General features: G+C 37.8%; 1 protein-coding gene across 1 annotated transcript in view; it reads right to left on the bottom strand.

Annotated features, from left to right (window-relative positions):
* Window positions 1-2055: 2055 nt before the first annotated feature.
* Window positions 2056-12663, bottom strand: part of MSH4 (mutS homolog 4) — a gene marked incomplete at both ends in the record, with an annotated part of 34644 nt that continues 24036 nt past the window's right edge. Inside the window, 9 exons of the mRNA XM_082002648.1 lie at window positions 2056-2241; window positions 2588-2676; window positions 4283-4457; window positions 5966-6094; window positions 6649-6767; window positions 7984-8184; window positions 9318-9442; window positions 10568-10671; window positions 11212-11348. Of these exons, the coding sequence (XP_081858774.1) occupies window positions 2056-2241; window positions 2588-2676; window positions 4283-4457; window positions 5966-6094; window positions 6649-6767; window positions 7984-8184; window positions 9318-9442; window positions 10568-10671; window positions 11212-11348 (1265 nt within the window). The remainder of the gene's footprint in view (window positions 2242-2587; window positions 2677-4282; window positions 4458-5965; window positions 6095-6648; window positions 6768-7983; window positions 8185-9317; window positions 9443-10567; window positions 10672-11211; window positions 11349-12663) is intronic.

Here is a 12663-nt window from a genome sequence, read left to right as displayed (position 1 = left end):
AGGAACTGCAGGGGCAGCAAGAGAAGGGCATTTAAAAAAGCAGCGATCTGACTTGCTACTCACACAGCTGTGGAGAGGGGACATGCCTTCTTTTGCCCTCCAAGCTTTCTGCTTCCCTGCAATTCTGCCATTGTAAACTTCCCGAGAACCCCTATGCTTCAGTCAGCATTCCCAGATTGGCAATAAAGCTCACTGTACAGCCCCTGAAGGTACTTTTTTTTTCTTGCCCTCCATGGAGTTCTGGACAGTGCTAGCAAAGAGCTTAGAATTCAAGCCAATTTGCCTACTGAGGACTGTTTATAGGTGATGCAAAAATGAGTCTGAACGTATCTATATTATCTTTTTGGGTTCTGGTTCTGCTCCTTGGCATCCAGATGTCAGTGGAAAAAAACCCAACAAACCTCCTTATTTAAAATCTGTTTCAAGACAGCAGTATGCAAAGTATAGACACAGACAGTTCTGACAGAATGACTGGAAGCAACCCAAAGGCTCTGAAGTAAGGTATGCAAAAGATGGGAACAGTTCTGATGGGGTCAAACTACCCCAGGATCCAGAAACAAACCCCCAGAATTTACTTTCTGGTGCTGTGGTGGCTGACCCCAACAGGCAGATGTGCACCCTGTTCAGTCACTGGTTCCTCTTGTTAAGAAACCTGAACGCAAAATACCTTTCTTCTGCCATGATCCCTCACTGCAGTAGACAACAAATACGGTATTACTGATGGATATGAGTGATATAATTGGCAACATTTAAGGCCTGAAGAGAGAGGAATTGTGGTTAATAGCTTAAATCAATAAAAAAGCTTCTCAGGTAAAAAAAACCACAGTGCACCTACTACAAATGTTAGTCTGTTGCACTGGTATGTTTACAAAGGTAGATACCTAAAAAGGAAATATATATTGTAACTATATACTGTCCTGGTTTCAGCTGGGGTAGACTTAATTTCTTCACAGAAGCTAGTGTGAGGCTGTTTTGGAATTGGGATGAGAAACTGTTGATAACGTGCTGATGTTTTGGGTTGTTGCTGAGCAGTCAAGGACAGTCCAGCTTTTTGTCCTGGCCAGCCAGCGAGCAGGCTGGGGGTGCACGGGGAGCTGGGAGGGGACACAGCCAGGACAGCTGACCCAGGCTGGCCAAAGGGATATTACATACCATATGATGTTATGCTCTGTATAAAATATATAGGTTGTTATAAATTTGATGTTCCAATGTTGTATATTACCCATTTTATAGATATATGTCTAATAATTTTACATATATACACACGCATATATTAGTAAAAAAAAAAAAACGTACGAACTCTTAGCCAAAGTTCGTTAGATAGAAGTGAGGAAAGATAAATTCCTTCAAGCTGGAATATGTGGCTGCAGTCACTCAATTAAGTTGTACTAAAAAAAACAAACAAACAAGGAAGAAGGATATTCAACTTTTATTAATTTCTTGTTACTCACTTTCTAAACAAAAACTGATCAACATTGTCAATACCAGAGCAATTTGCTATTACTGGGTTACAAAAAAGCTCTGGCTGCCGAGTTCTGAGGAGGAAGCAGTCCTGGACTGCCTATGTTATGTTGAATTAAGCATAATGACTGAGAGCACTAGAATCCTCCTTGAGTAGGGAACAACAGGATTTATGGATGCATGTTCAACAGTGCAAGTACAGCTTCCCCATGCCAGACAAGTGGACCGTATGTTTCAAAGACTGCGTTTTGTTAGGCGAGATGTCTAGTATCAGATGTAAGAGCTACAATACCAGATATATCACACAGAAAATACTAAAGGTTACAAAACTTTTTTGTCTCTAAAATAACGAAAGGGATATAGTTCATTATCAAAAAGAACTGCGTTCCTCATACAAAGTAAATGCTTTTACTTCAGGTATGTTTTGGGGGAATAAAACCACAAAGGATACAGTCCTTCAGTAGTGAGTATAATCTAGACTAAAAATTGAGAATTTTAAAACGTGAATGTTTTAAAAAGCATTTTCTAATACTATGAAAAAACACAGAATCATCTTGCAGTCATAAAAATCAAAGCAACCGCCTGCATTACACATTACTGTTGCTCATCATTTTGTCCGGGTGTGGGACAACTGGCTTCATACTTTTTCTTCAAGCCTTTCAAATATATACGCAAACTGTCTGGATCCAATCGAGAATTCCTGGCTGTCTGAACCAACCTCATTGCTAAATGGTATACAGCTCTCTGTTTCATCATCTCAGGAGTGCTTTTCTGCCTGTGCTGTTCTTAAAAACATACACATGCATGAAAATATGAAATTAATTCTATTCCATTATTAAAATACTAATATTAGCTATTTTCCAGCCTATTTCTCATCTCCTGATTCTTGGTTTGTACATTAGCCTTACGTCCAATACTCCTTCACCCTAAGGACTGCTTTGTGTTGTCACCCAACAGTGACTTTCAGTATTATCTTTTATAACTGGTTCCAGAAATACAAATTGTAATTAAATCTGTTTTCATAAAACCATAGGCAGTTCTTATCCTATATCCTTCCAGAAACTGAAAATATATTTGAGTTTTATAAAAACTGTGAATTACAGTATTATTATTTCCTACTACATACCAAAATTTGTTTTGCAATATGATTTGTGATTTCCTTTGCATCCAAAATTATGGATGATGGTAGGGAGGAAACTTCTGCAGCTTTTAATCCTAAACATATAAAACATAAATCAGGATTTTTGATGTAATTTTTTTTCCTACCTTCCACACTATGTCTGCCAGAATTAACTTAGCCTATTTTTTAAAGGGTGAAGTTTTAATTTTTATTAAAATAATTTTGATATACATTTTCTCTTTGGGTTCCCCCCCCTTTTTTAAAATACATAATATCATTTTGAGAGTTAAAAAATAAAATGTCTACTTTCTTGTAATGCTACCTCTAAGATACACTCTCACATGGAGTTACTGCTGGTAATACTGTAACTGAGCAGAATGAGACACATAAGGGGTTATAGGAAAAAAGTGGCACAGTGGTGTTCAGAGTTTTCTCTGTTTATTTTTTTAATTTGGCAGGCCAGAAAACACTGAGGTTGTGATAAATGCACTCTCCATTAAATCCAGACATCCAGTGGATATGGATGTCATGCTCCAACTTCTACTCTGTTGCCAGTAACCAAACTGCCAGATACTCAGGGTAAGAAAGAGATGTAAAATATTTTTTGCTGCCCTAAGGTGATTTTTTTTTTTTTTTACTCTTTCCTTTGCCTGTGGCCCTGGCTGTTCTCAGGAAATTCTGTACTTCATTGTGTGCTTTCATACTGTAGGGTTAAAAATGAAAAAGGGTCAAGAAGAGCCCTTGCACTCTTTCTTGGAATGTAACTTTGCTCAAGTAAGGTAAAGCCAAGACAGCAACACTGAGTTAGTGAAGCTCTCCTGTTCTCTGAGCATACCCTCTAAAAATACAATTTTTCTGAGTTAGTGGTGTTGTAGCATCTGAAATGGAGCTTGTGCTGCCAAAGGTAAAGAAACTTACTCTGAAATTCTGAGAAAAGAAACATTTTAAGTCCAGTTAATTGAAGCTTGACTGGAATAATGTGTAGTCTTCAGTTACCACTAGCTTGCAAAAGTCACATGTAGTTAATTTCCTACTGATTACATGTCACCTAAATCAAGGATCTAGCTTCAGAATCTAGTATTTGGAAGTATACAGATTTCTGTAAGTCTTTAAAACATGTAGTTATGCCTTACTGTCACTCACTCATTTTTTTTATTGACCCATAATCTGTCAATCTGTACAGTCTTCAGTACAATTTATTCTGAAGTTAAACGAGAAGTAAACCCACCTTCCAGAGAACAGTGATGCTTTAGTGGAACCTCTCAAAGTAGCCTTAGGCTGATACACAGTAAAATTCCTGTCCTTTTTTTAAAGAAACATGATTCCTTTCTGCTAATCAAAAAGGGTCAAGCTGCTATTTAACTGATATATTATTACTTATGGCAGACACATAAGAGTTTTACTTAATACAAACCTCAGCAATCACAGCTTTAAGTTTCTTTTACACAGCTTTAAGTTACTTTTTTTTACTATGAAATTTCATCTAAGTTCTTCAGACTACCCCAAACTACTATCTCACTACATGATTACTTAAAACACATAAGTATTTGGAACATATTACAGATCTGCAGTTGTTACTCTATGAGAGAGATACAAACTCAGCAGAAATCTGTCAGGAGAAAAATATTGTTAGATGCCTAATAACTGAAACAGTATCTTGTATAATCTTTATTAAGTTGAAGTCATAATGGAATCCATTACCATAGTTCTTTTCCTCTGTATATCCTTTAGAGAGCGTGTAAGTGTAAGCAATTTTCTCCTTATTTCCAGCACTGCTTCTCACATGTTGCACTTCAAAATGGTAATTTTCCACATTGGGATATAAAGCGTCTATATGACACAGTTCCAGGAAGTGCGTAGCAAACAACGTAAACGCCTAAATCAGGAAACAAGAAAGAAAATTTATTTTGGAAATGATTCTGGAATAAATTACAGTAAGTAAGAAAAATTAAGTCATCTCACAGATGTCCAGGCTTTCCTCCAAAATCTTGAAAAGCTGTCTTTAAATTACTAAAGCAAATTAAAATCTTTAAGTGATGAGTTCTACCATTGGCAAGGGTATCTCTTCCAACTGGGGATTCTCCCACTCCCTTCTCAACAGAAGGAGGACAGTACCAGAAGCAACAGGAAATCCATGATGCTTACAAAATTCGATTAGGGTTAATCTGAATGATTGTCAAATGGTTGCCTTAATACTCTTAAGGAATGAATTGCCAAAAGTACAAGCTACAGAAAACACCTGAGCTTTTCAAACCAAACCACGAAAGTACTCCAGATAAACTCTGCTGAGAAACTGAACACCTACACACTTACTTCAAAAAGCTGACAACAACCTGAAGTTGATCACATAACTAGTAATAGAGGTGAAACTTTCAACCCATCCAAAACTATTTTCCACATTTCTAAACAAGGCTGTAACCTCTGCAACCAGTTTGTAAGTTGTTTCCACTGTACTTCGGAAAGAGAAGAAGTTCACCTTTAGCATTCAAGTATACAAAGCTGTACTACGCAGAACTGAAGAGACTGGGTTATTCTCTTTCTAGATAGCCAAGCAAGCTTGTGAGCAAGCTGGAAAGAGATGGTGACCAGAGAGATGCTTTTGGCTGGGATAGAGTTAAGTTTCTTCATAGTAGCTTGTATGGTGCTATGTTTTGGATTTGTGACCAAAGCAGTGTTGATAACACACCCCTGTTTTAGCTGCTGCTGAGCAGTGCTTGCACAGCGCCAAGGCCTTTTCTGCTTCTCGCACTGGCCCACCTACGAGCAGGGTGGGGGTGCACAAGACGATGGGAGGGGACACAGCCGGGACAGCTGACCCAGGCTGGCCAAAGGGATGTCCCACACCACGTGACGCAGCAATAAAAGCTGCGGAGAAGGAGAAGAAAGGACGGACATTCAGAGTTATGGTGTTCCCAAGTAACTGTCCCATGTGACGGAGCCCTGCTTTCCTGGAAATGACTGAACACCTGCCTGCCGATGGGAAGTAGTGAACAAATTCCTTATTTTGCTTTGTTTGCTCAGGCAGCTTTGCTTTACCTATTACTGTCTTTATCTCAAGCTAAAAATAAATTGTCTATATTACAAATTTTTGCACTTTTACCCTTCTGATTCTCTTCCCCATCCCACTGTGAGGAAGCGAGCAAGTGGCTGGGTGGTGTTCAGCTGCCCGCTGGGGTTAAATCACAACCATCAGTGAAGAGATGCGCAGTTTATGTCAGCATTTCTTCTCTACCACCGTTAATTCTTACTATTCATCAGTTATGAAAAACACCATATTTAGGCAAGAAATCTCTACAAAACTGAGGTTAAACTATGAGAAAATACTATATTTACTTTCAGTATGACAAAATAATTATAAGGTTTAATTTTTTTCAAAACAATTACCTTTAAATTCAACAGATATTCACAGGCAGCATAACAAATGCCAATACCTTCTTCAGCACTGGTACCTCTGCCAAGTTCGTCAATTATGATGAGCGATTTGTCATTAGCATTTTGTATGATGTATGTTATCTAGGAAAACATTTAATGTGTTATCATTCCTATAAATGCATTTTTTAAAAACTGTAATAGGAATACTGCTGCTAATAGGAATACTTTGTGTTATTCAGACGAAACTTAATGCAGAAATTTTTTTATCTTGTCAGAGCCACAAATTTTACCTTTTCACAGCTGCCAAACTGCTGTCAATTCTAATCACGCAAAGACTCATAGGACAGCACTCTTTCTCTGTTCCATTGAACCTATCACTTTCCCTCAAAAATCATAGCAGTTTAGGAAAGGGAGTTGAGATGGCTTAGGCTCCTACAAATAATCATTTAAGGTCTAAGAAATAACAAAATGTTGAAACTACTGTCCAAGAGAGCACTGATTTTTACTCATATTGGAATATCTTTTTATTTAAGATATGCCTGGTTTTCTGTGGTTTATCATCAAGGTAACAGATGAAAGTTGAATTTTTGATTACTTTTCAAAGTACACTCTTTTAGTGGAAATATACTAGTACAGTTTCTATTAGCTTAACAGTAAAAATGGGCCTCGGACCCTGGACTAGCTATGTTTAATACCTCTTTCATTTCCTTCATGAATGTTGATGCATTTGTTTCTATATCATCATCCATACCTATCCTGGTAAAAATTTGCTCTGCGATTCGAAAAGAACAATACTCTGCTGGGACATAAGAACCTACAAAACAAGTAAAATACGAGTCTTCTCATATCAGTGTGACAAATGCCAATTTGTCTGAGTATGTCAGTAGGGAAAAAGAAAGACCAGTTTTACACTTGTTCTTTATGCACTGTACAGAATGCATCTTATTCTATAAAGTTTCCTAAGACTATGTTCTACCATTACTTTATAAGAAAAAAATATTATATAGATACCATAATTAAATAAGCTTATCAGTAAAACCTTAAGAAATCATATGCCTGAAGCTGTGTGTCAGTCTAAAGGGATGCAAAAGTGAGAATAAACACTAGGATTAATTTACATTTCTGTAGCCATTGAGTTACGAATCCCAAAAAATCTTAAGTTTCCCAAAGTCAAGATTATATTGCCTTTGAGTCTTATTATTTTTATTGACTAGAAAAGAGCAGGAAACCTGCCAAAAGAGTTTACAGTCTCCTTTATTCATATTAAACTCAGGTTTTTTTCAGAGCAATTCCTGAAGAACTTGCAGTTGTTGGGGATTGGACCCACAAACACATGGTGGACAAATTTTGTTCTCCACTGCTAAGCAGTTTCATTCTAGTAGAGTTAGGGTCAGCCTATTAAGGTCTTTCTCCCGTGCTACCAGCCTTACCTTTATCTTTAAGGTAAAAATCATGAGGAATTCCTAAGTATAGGGATGAGTCTCAGTTAAGACTTTACAAATATTTGTTTTACTTTTATGATTTCAGTGATAGAACCTTGCAGTATTTATTACTACTTTTATTTGAAGTAGTTGATTATTTATCTATTAATTCTACTTGGCTGCAGGAATGTTTTTCTACCTCACTGAGGTATGCTCAAGTTCATCTATTTCTTTTGGGTGACTAACACATATGTAGCCCAATAGGCATACTTCAAGGACACTGGCTATCAATCTAGCATAAGGTGATAGATTGGGTTAAGGTGCTCCAAAGAATTAAACATACAACTGTAGTTCTCCCACAGACAGACTGGCGAGGCTTCCAGAGGCACAGATGGGGTCCCATAAATTTCCAATGGCAGACCCAAAACCTTTCAGTGGCCTCTGCCAGCAGCACAAGAGCTGGTAGGAACAAATGGACTAAAAATTACCTGCTAGTATTTAGACAGAATCTTATTCTAGAAGCCAAATCATTCAACACTGTAAATATTTTTAACTAGTAAACAATAAATGTGCTGCAGAAGATTACTAATACAGTACACTCTTACTCACCAATCTGTGCCATAATTTGAGAGAGCGCAATCTGTTTCAGGTATGTTGATTTTCCACTCATATTTGGTCCTGTAATGATGACAAAATTGTTACCCTCTGTCAGATACGTGTTGTTAGACACAGGTTTTTCCATAGCTATCTTTTCGAGAATGGGATGCCATCCCTGCTTGATCGCTAAAGTATCCGTAAATTCTGGACGAACTAAATGAGAAAAAGGGTATAAAACATTGCAGAGTTAGTATGGAAACCTTGATGTTATTAAAGTAGCGCATTTTTAAAGCAAAGTAATTCTTGCAGAGTGAAAGTCAAACTCTGTGGTCCTGATTCCCACCCTCTTTCCCTCTCCAAATTTTTACTTTCCTGTAGTGAGCAAGACTAACATGCAGCACTTGGAAGGATTACCAGCCACTTTCAGGTATAGATTCCGATTGTCATGCAAGAATTCCTGATTTATTACTACAAAAAGAATCCCATAACTAACATGTCATTTCAATTAACATTCCATGTTTGTGTTCTGTAGTAAGTAGGCTTGGACTCCAGTAATAAAGAAAAATAGAAAGAGCAAAACTTGAAAAGTGATTAAAACAGAAAAAAGGAAAGCCAGTTTCACAGCTAATATATTTTTAATAATTGAGCGTATAAGGTACAGGGGTCATGAACTCTGTTACTACTACATACATACATTATTATATAAGCATGGGAAACAAGGAAGTAGCATTCCTTCTATTTTTGTTATATTTTATCATATTATTTGGGTGTATACTATGCCTACACAGATCCATTTGATACTGGGAATAGCTGTATATAATTCTGTCAGAATACAGATCTTTTCTGAACCTATTCCATATGCCTCCTCTTTGTCTACCTCAATAGCAGTACCCCAGGCTAACAAAGAAGTGTTGTTAAATTTGGTGGTATGTTTAAATGGAGCAGCTTTCAAGAAAGAAGTGCCAAACCAGTTTTTCAGGTTTAAATATTGGAGAACTCTAATTTCCCAGTGTAGGTTTTAGATGTTTAATGATTTACATTAAAATCAAGTGCTTTTGACTTTGTGCTTTTGAATAGAATATGCTTAAACTGGCTATCTTGAAAAGACTGGCTGTGAAGGCTTACAGCAACTAAATGGCAGAATGTAATTTCAATGAATGGAAACAGAAAGAACATTGGCACAAAACTGGCAAGGATAGACCAGAGGCACTCAGCTAAAGCCTACTGAGACCCAGAAAAATAAATTATGTGGTCTTAGCAACTGGAGAACCAGACCAAACAGCCTGGATATTCTCCAACAGGAGGGTCTTTATCTGGCCCATGACAGAATCAAAGAAGAGACTTACCATAATCAGAAAGAGTGCAGGCATGGGCAAATGAAAGCAGCATATCCAGCATTGACACAATGTCAGATAGCTTGTATAGGCAATGAATGTGTTCATAGATCTCGTTCAGTAGTTTACACACTATTCTGAAATAAGACACTTTAGTTGTTGCACAGTACATACTGTCACTTTATACCACTTACAGAAATAAAGCAAGTTAATGATGTTCATACTGCATATATTAGGATGGGAAGTTACTCATAAAATGCAACCACCTCTGCCAGATGCAAGCAAATGTGTAAATTTGTTTGAAGCAAATTAAGATCTTATACCATCACCTCAGATCAAATTCTGCTATTGGACACAAGACACATAGCTCAAATACCAATAGCTCTAAGAAAGCTTCAGAAAGAGAATGAGCTAAAAATATAGCTATATAATCAAGCACGTTGTATTAACACGTTAAATGCAACTCTAATTCCCTTAGGCCTCCTGTTAATAAAAAACCCACATGATTTCTAGGAAGAACTTCCGCATAATTGACATGCAATGTTACACTTAGCAAATCTTCTGAAATAGACAGCATAGCAACCATGACATGCAGCAAGGACAGTTCATCTGGAAATGCACGGAACATTAAAAGTAACGATTCTGCATCACAAAACTAATCACAGAATTACAGAATTTTTGGGTTGGAAGGGACCTTTTAAAGTCCATCTAGCCCAACCTCCCCACAATGAGCAGGGACATCTTCAACTCGATCAGGCTGCCCAGAGCCCCATCCAATCTGACCTGAAATGTTTCCAGGCATGGGGCATCTACCACTTCTCTGGGCAACCTGAGCTTTTCACCACCCTCATTGTCAAGAATTTCTTCCTTATACCTAATCTAAATCTACCCTCTTTTAGTTTAAAACCATTATCCCTTGTCCTGTCGCTACAGGCCCTGCTAAAAAGTCTGTCCCCATCTTTCTTCTAAGCCCCCTAATACATTCATTGCGTCATTTTGCGTAGATAATTCACCCATACAAATTTAATAAATATGATGGCCACTCTCATTAATAAATGCCTATCTATCTGTAATCACGTTTAACACAATACACACTTGGGGGGGGTGTCTCAGGAAGCAACCTTGATCAGTGTCACTCTGGATTATTTCTGTAAGCAGCCATAACTTAACAGAAAGACAGCTTTACGAAAAAGTGTAATTAGCTGTTAATTGGACAAAATAAATGTAGTTAGCAAATACTAAAGAGTTTTAAATGGTCTTACAAATAGGTCATGTGATATATTTCTCTCAGGGACTCCTGACATCTTTCATTCATTTTTATTAAATCCGCTGAAGTGAAGCTGTATGTGTTTTTCATTTTAGTGATCTACAGGGAATTCAAACCAACAATAAGAACTTGCCATATTATCAGAAACAAAAATAGTTTCTAAAAAGCAAAGTTACCAGCAAGATGTACTTCTTTATATTTACACACAACACAACTGCCTGTATTTGCACATTTCTGACTATATTAAGTAAAACTAGAAATAGGGCAGTTATAAAAACACATCAATTATACCTTCATTTACTTCTAGATATCTTAGAATCATAAAATGGTTTGGGTTGGAAGGGACCTTTAAAGGCCATATAGTCCAACCCCCTGCATTCAGCAGCAACATCTTCAACTAGAGCAGGTTGCTCAGAGCCCCGTCCAACCTGACCTTGAGTGTTTCCAGGGATGGGGCATCTCCCACCTCTCTGGGCAACCCAACTGTTTCAGCACCCTCCCTGTGAAAAACTTCTTCCTTACATCTATCTTCACTGAAATTATTTTAATTGTTGCTTAAATTACTGTATAATGTGTATTTTATTAATGTATTATACTTTTTATATACATTAAATATACAAACATACTTAGTGCAGATACCTTTGTAAATTCAGAAGGAAGTTGGCCACTGGATAATGCTGAACAATCAACAGTCATCTGGATAAAAAATCCACGAGCAGAGCTGAAACTTGTTTTCATTGGTAGGTTGTACTTTTCTGCAAGTTGTGTTATCATACCTACATACCACAAATAAAGATGTGACCCAAATTACATACATTCATGTGCATGCACACACACATATGTTTGTGTGTTTGTACAAAGATGCATACTGTTAATGTCATTTATAGGCACTGAATGTGACAGATAAGTAACATGACAAAAGGCCTTAAGAGGTGGCTCTCCAGGGAGCTATTTAAGTAATGTATTAATGTAACAAATCTGGGTGCATAAAGCTATTGGGAAAAAACTCCAGTGGAGAATCAGATAAATTCATGTGTTCCTTAAAAGCAGTTCATGCATTTGACCAACTCCCAGGTGGGCCTAACTATGGAAAGTAAAGTTTGCTCAAGCACTTAGTGTCAGGGTCTAATCAGTAAACAGAATATGAACTGTAGACTAGGGACTCTCAGTTTTTAACCAAGTCATTATTCTAAGAAATCTTTTTTTTCCCCAGACTGAGGGTAATACTTTGTATTTCTAACCCTCCCCTTACATCTGTCTTGTTCCTAGCTGAGAAGATACCATATGGGGGAACCTGTTAGATCATAGAAGAGTATGTACTGTTAAATCATGGGAATTCTGAATACTGCAAAGAGGGTAATAGTCTGGTAGCCCTGTGAGAAGAAAGGATGGAGTTACTTAGTGGTGTTTCCCTGATGCTTATTGTTCTAAGCTTGCCTGCTCTCACATTCCAACCACTCACAACATAGACTAGTAATTTGGGACTTTCTGGATATAGAATCATAGAATGGTTTGGGTTGGAAGAGACCTTTAAAGATCATTTAGTCCAACCTCACCTCCTCCCCCTGCCATGGGCAGAGACATCTTTCACTACATCAGGTTGCTCCAAGCCACATCCAACCTGACCTTGAATATTTCCAGTGATGGGGCATCCACAACTTTTCTGGGAAACCCATTCCAGCATCTCATAAACCTCATCGTAAAAAGTTTCTTCCTTACGTCCAATCAAAATCTACCCTCTTTCAGTTTAGAACCATTGCCCCTTGTCCTGCCAATACAGGCCCTTATAAAAAAAGTCTCTCCCCCTCCTTCTTACAAGCCCCCTTTACATATTGAAAGGCTCCCCGGAGCCTTCTCTTCTCCAGGCTGAACAACTCCAACTCTCTCAGCCTTTCTTCATAGGAGAGGTGTTTCAGCCCTCTGACCAGTTTTGTGGCCCTCCTCTGGACCTGCTCTAACAGGTCCATGTCTTCCTTGTGTTGGGGACCCCGGAGCTAGATGCAGTACTCCAGGCTGGGTCTCACCAGAGCAGAGGGGGAGAATCACTTCCCTTGACCTGCTGTCCATGCTTCTTTTTTACGTAAGCCAGGA

Source organism: Phaethon aethereus, assembly GCF_964289735.1.
Source record: "Phaethon aethereus genome assembly, chromosome: 8".
Lineage (NCBI taxonomy): Eukaryota > Metazoa > Chordata > Aves > Phaethontiformes > Phaethontidae > Phaethon > Phaethon aethereus.
The sequence above is the reverse complement of the archived record's forward strand: the minus strand, read 5'-3'. Positions and strand labels throughout refer to the sequence as shown.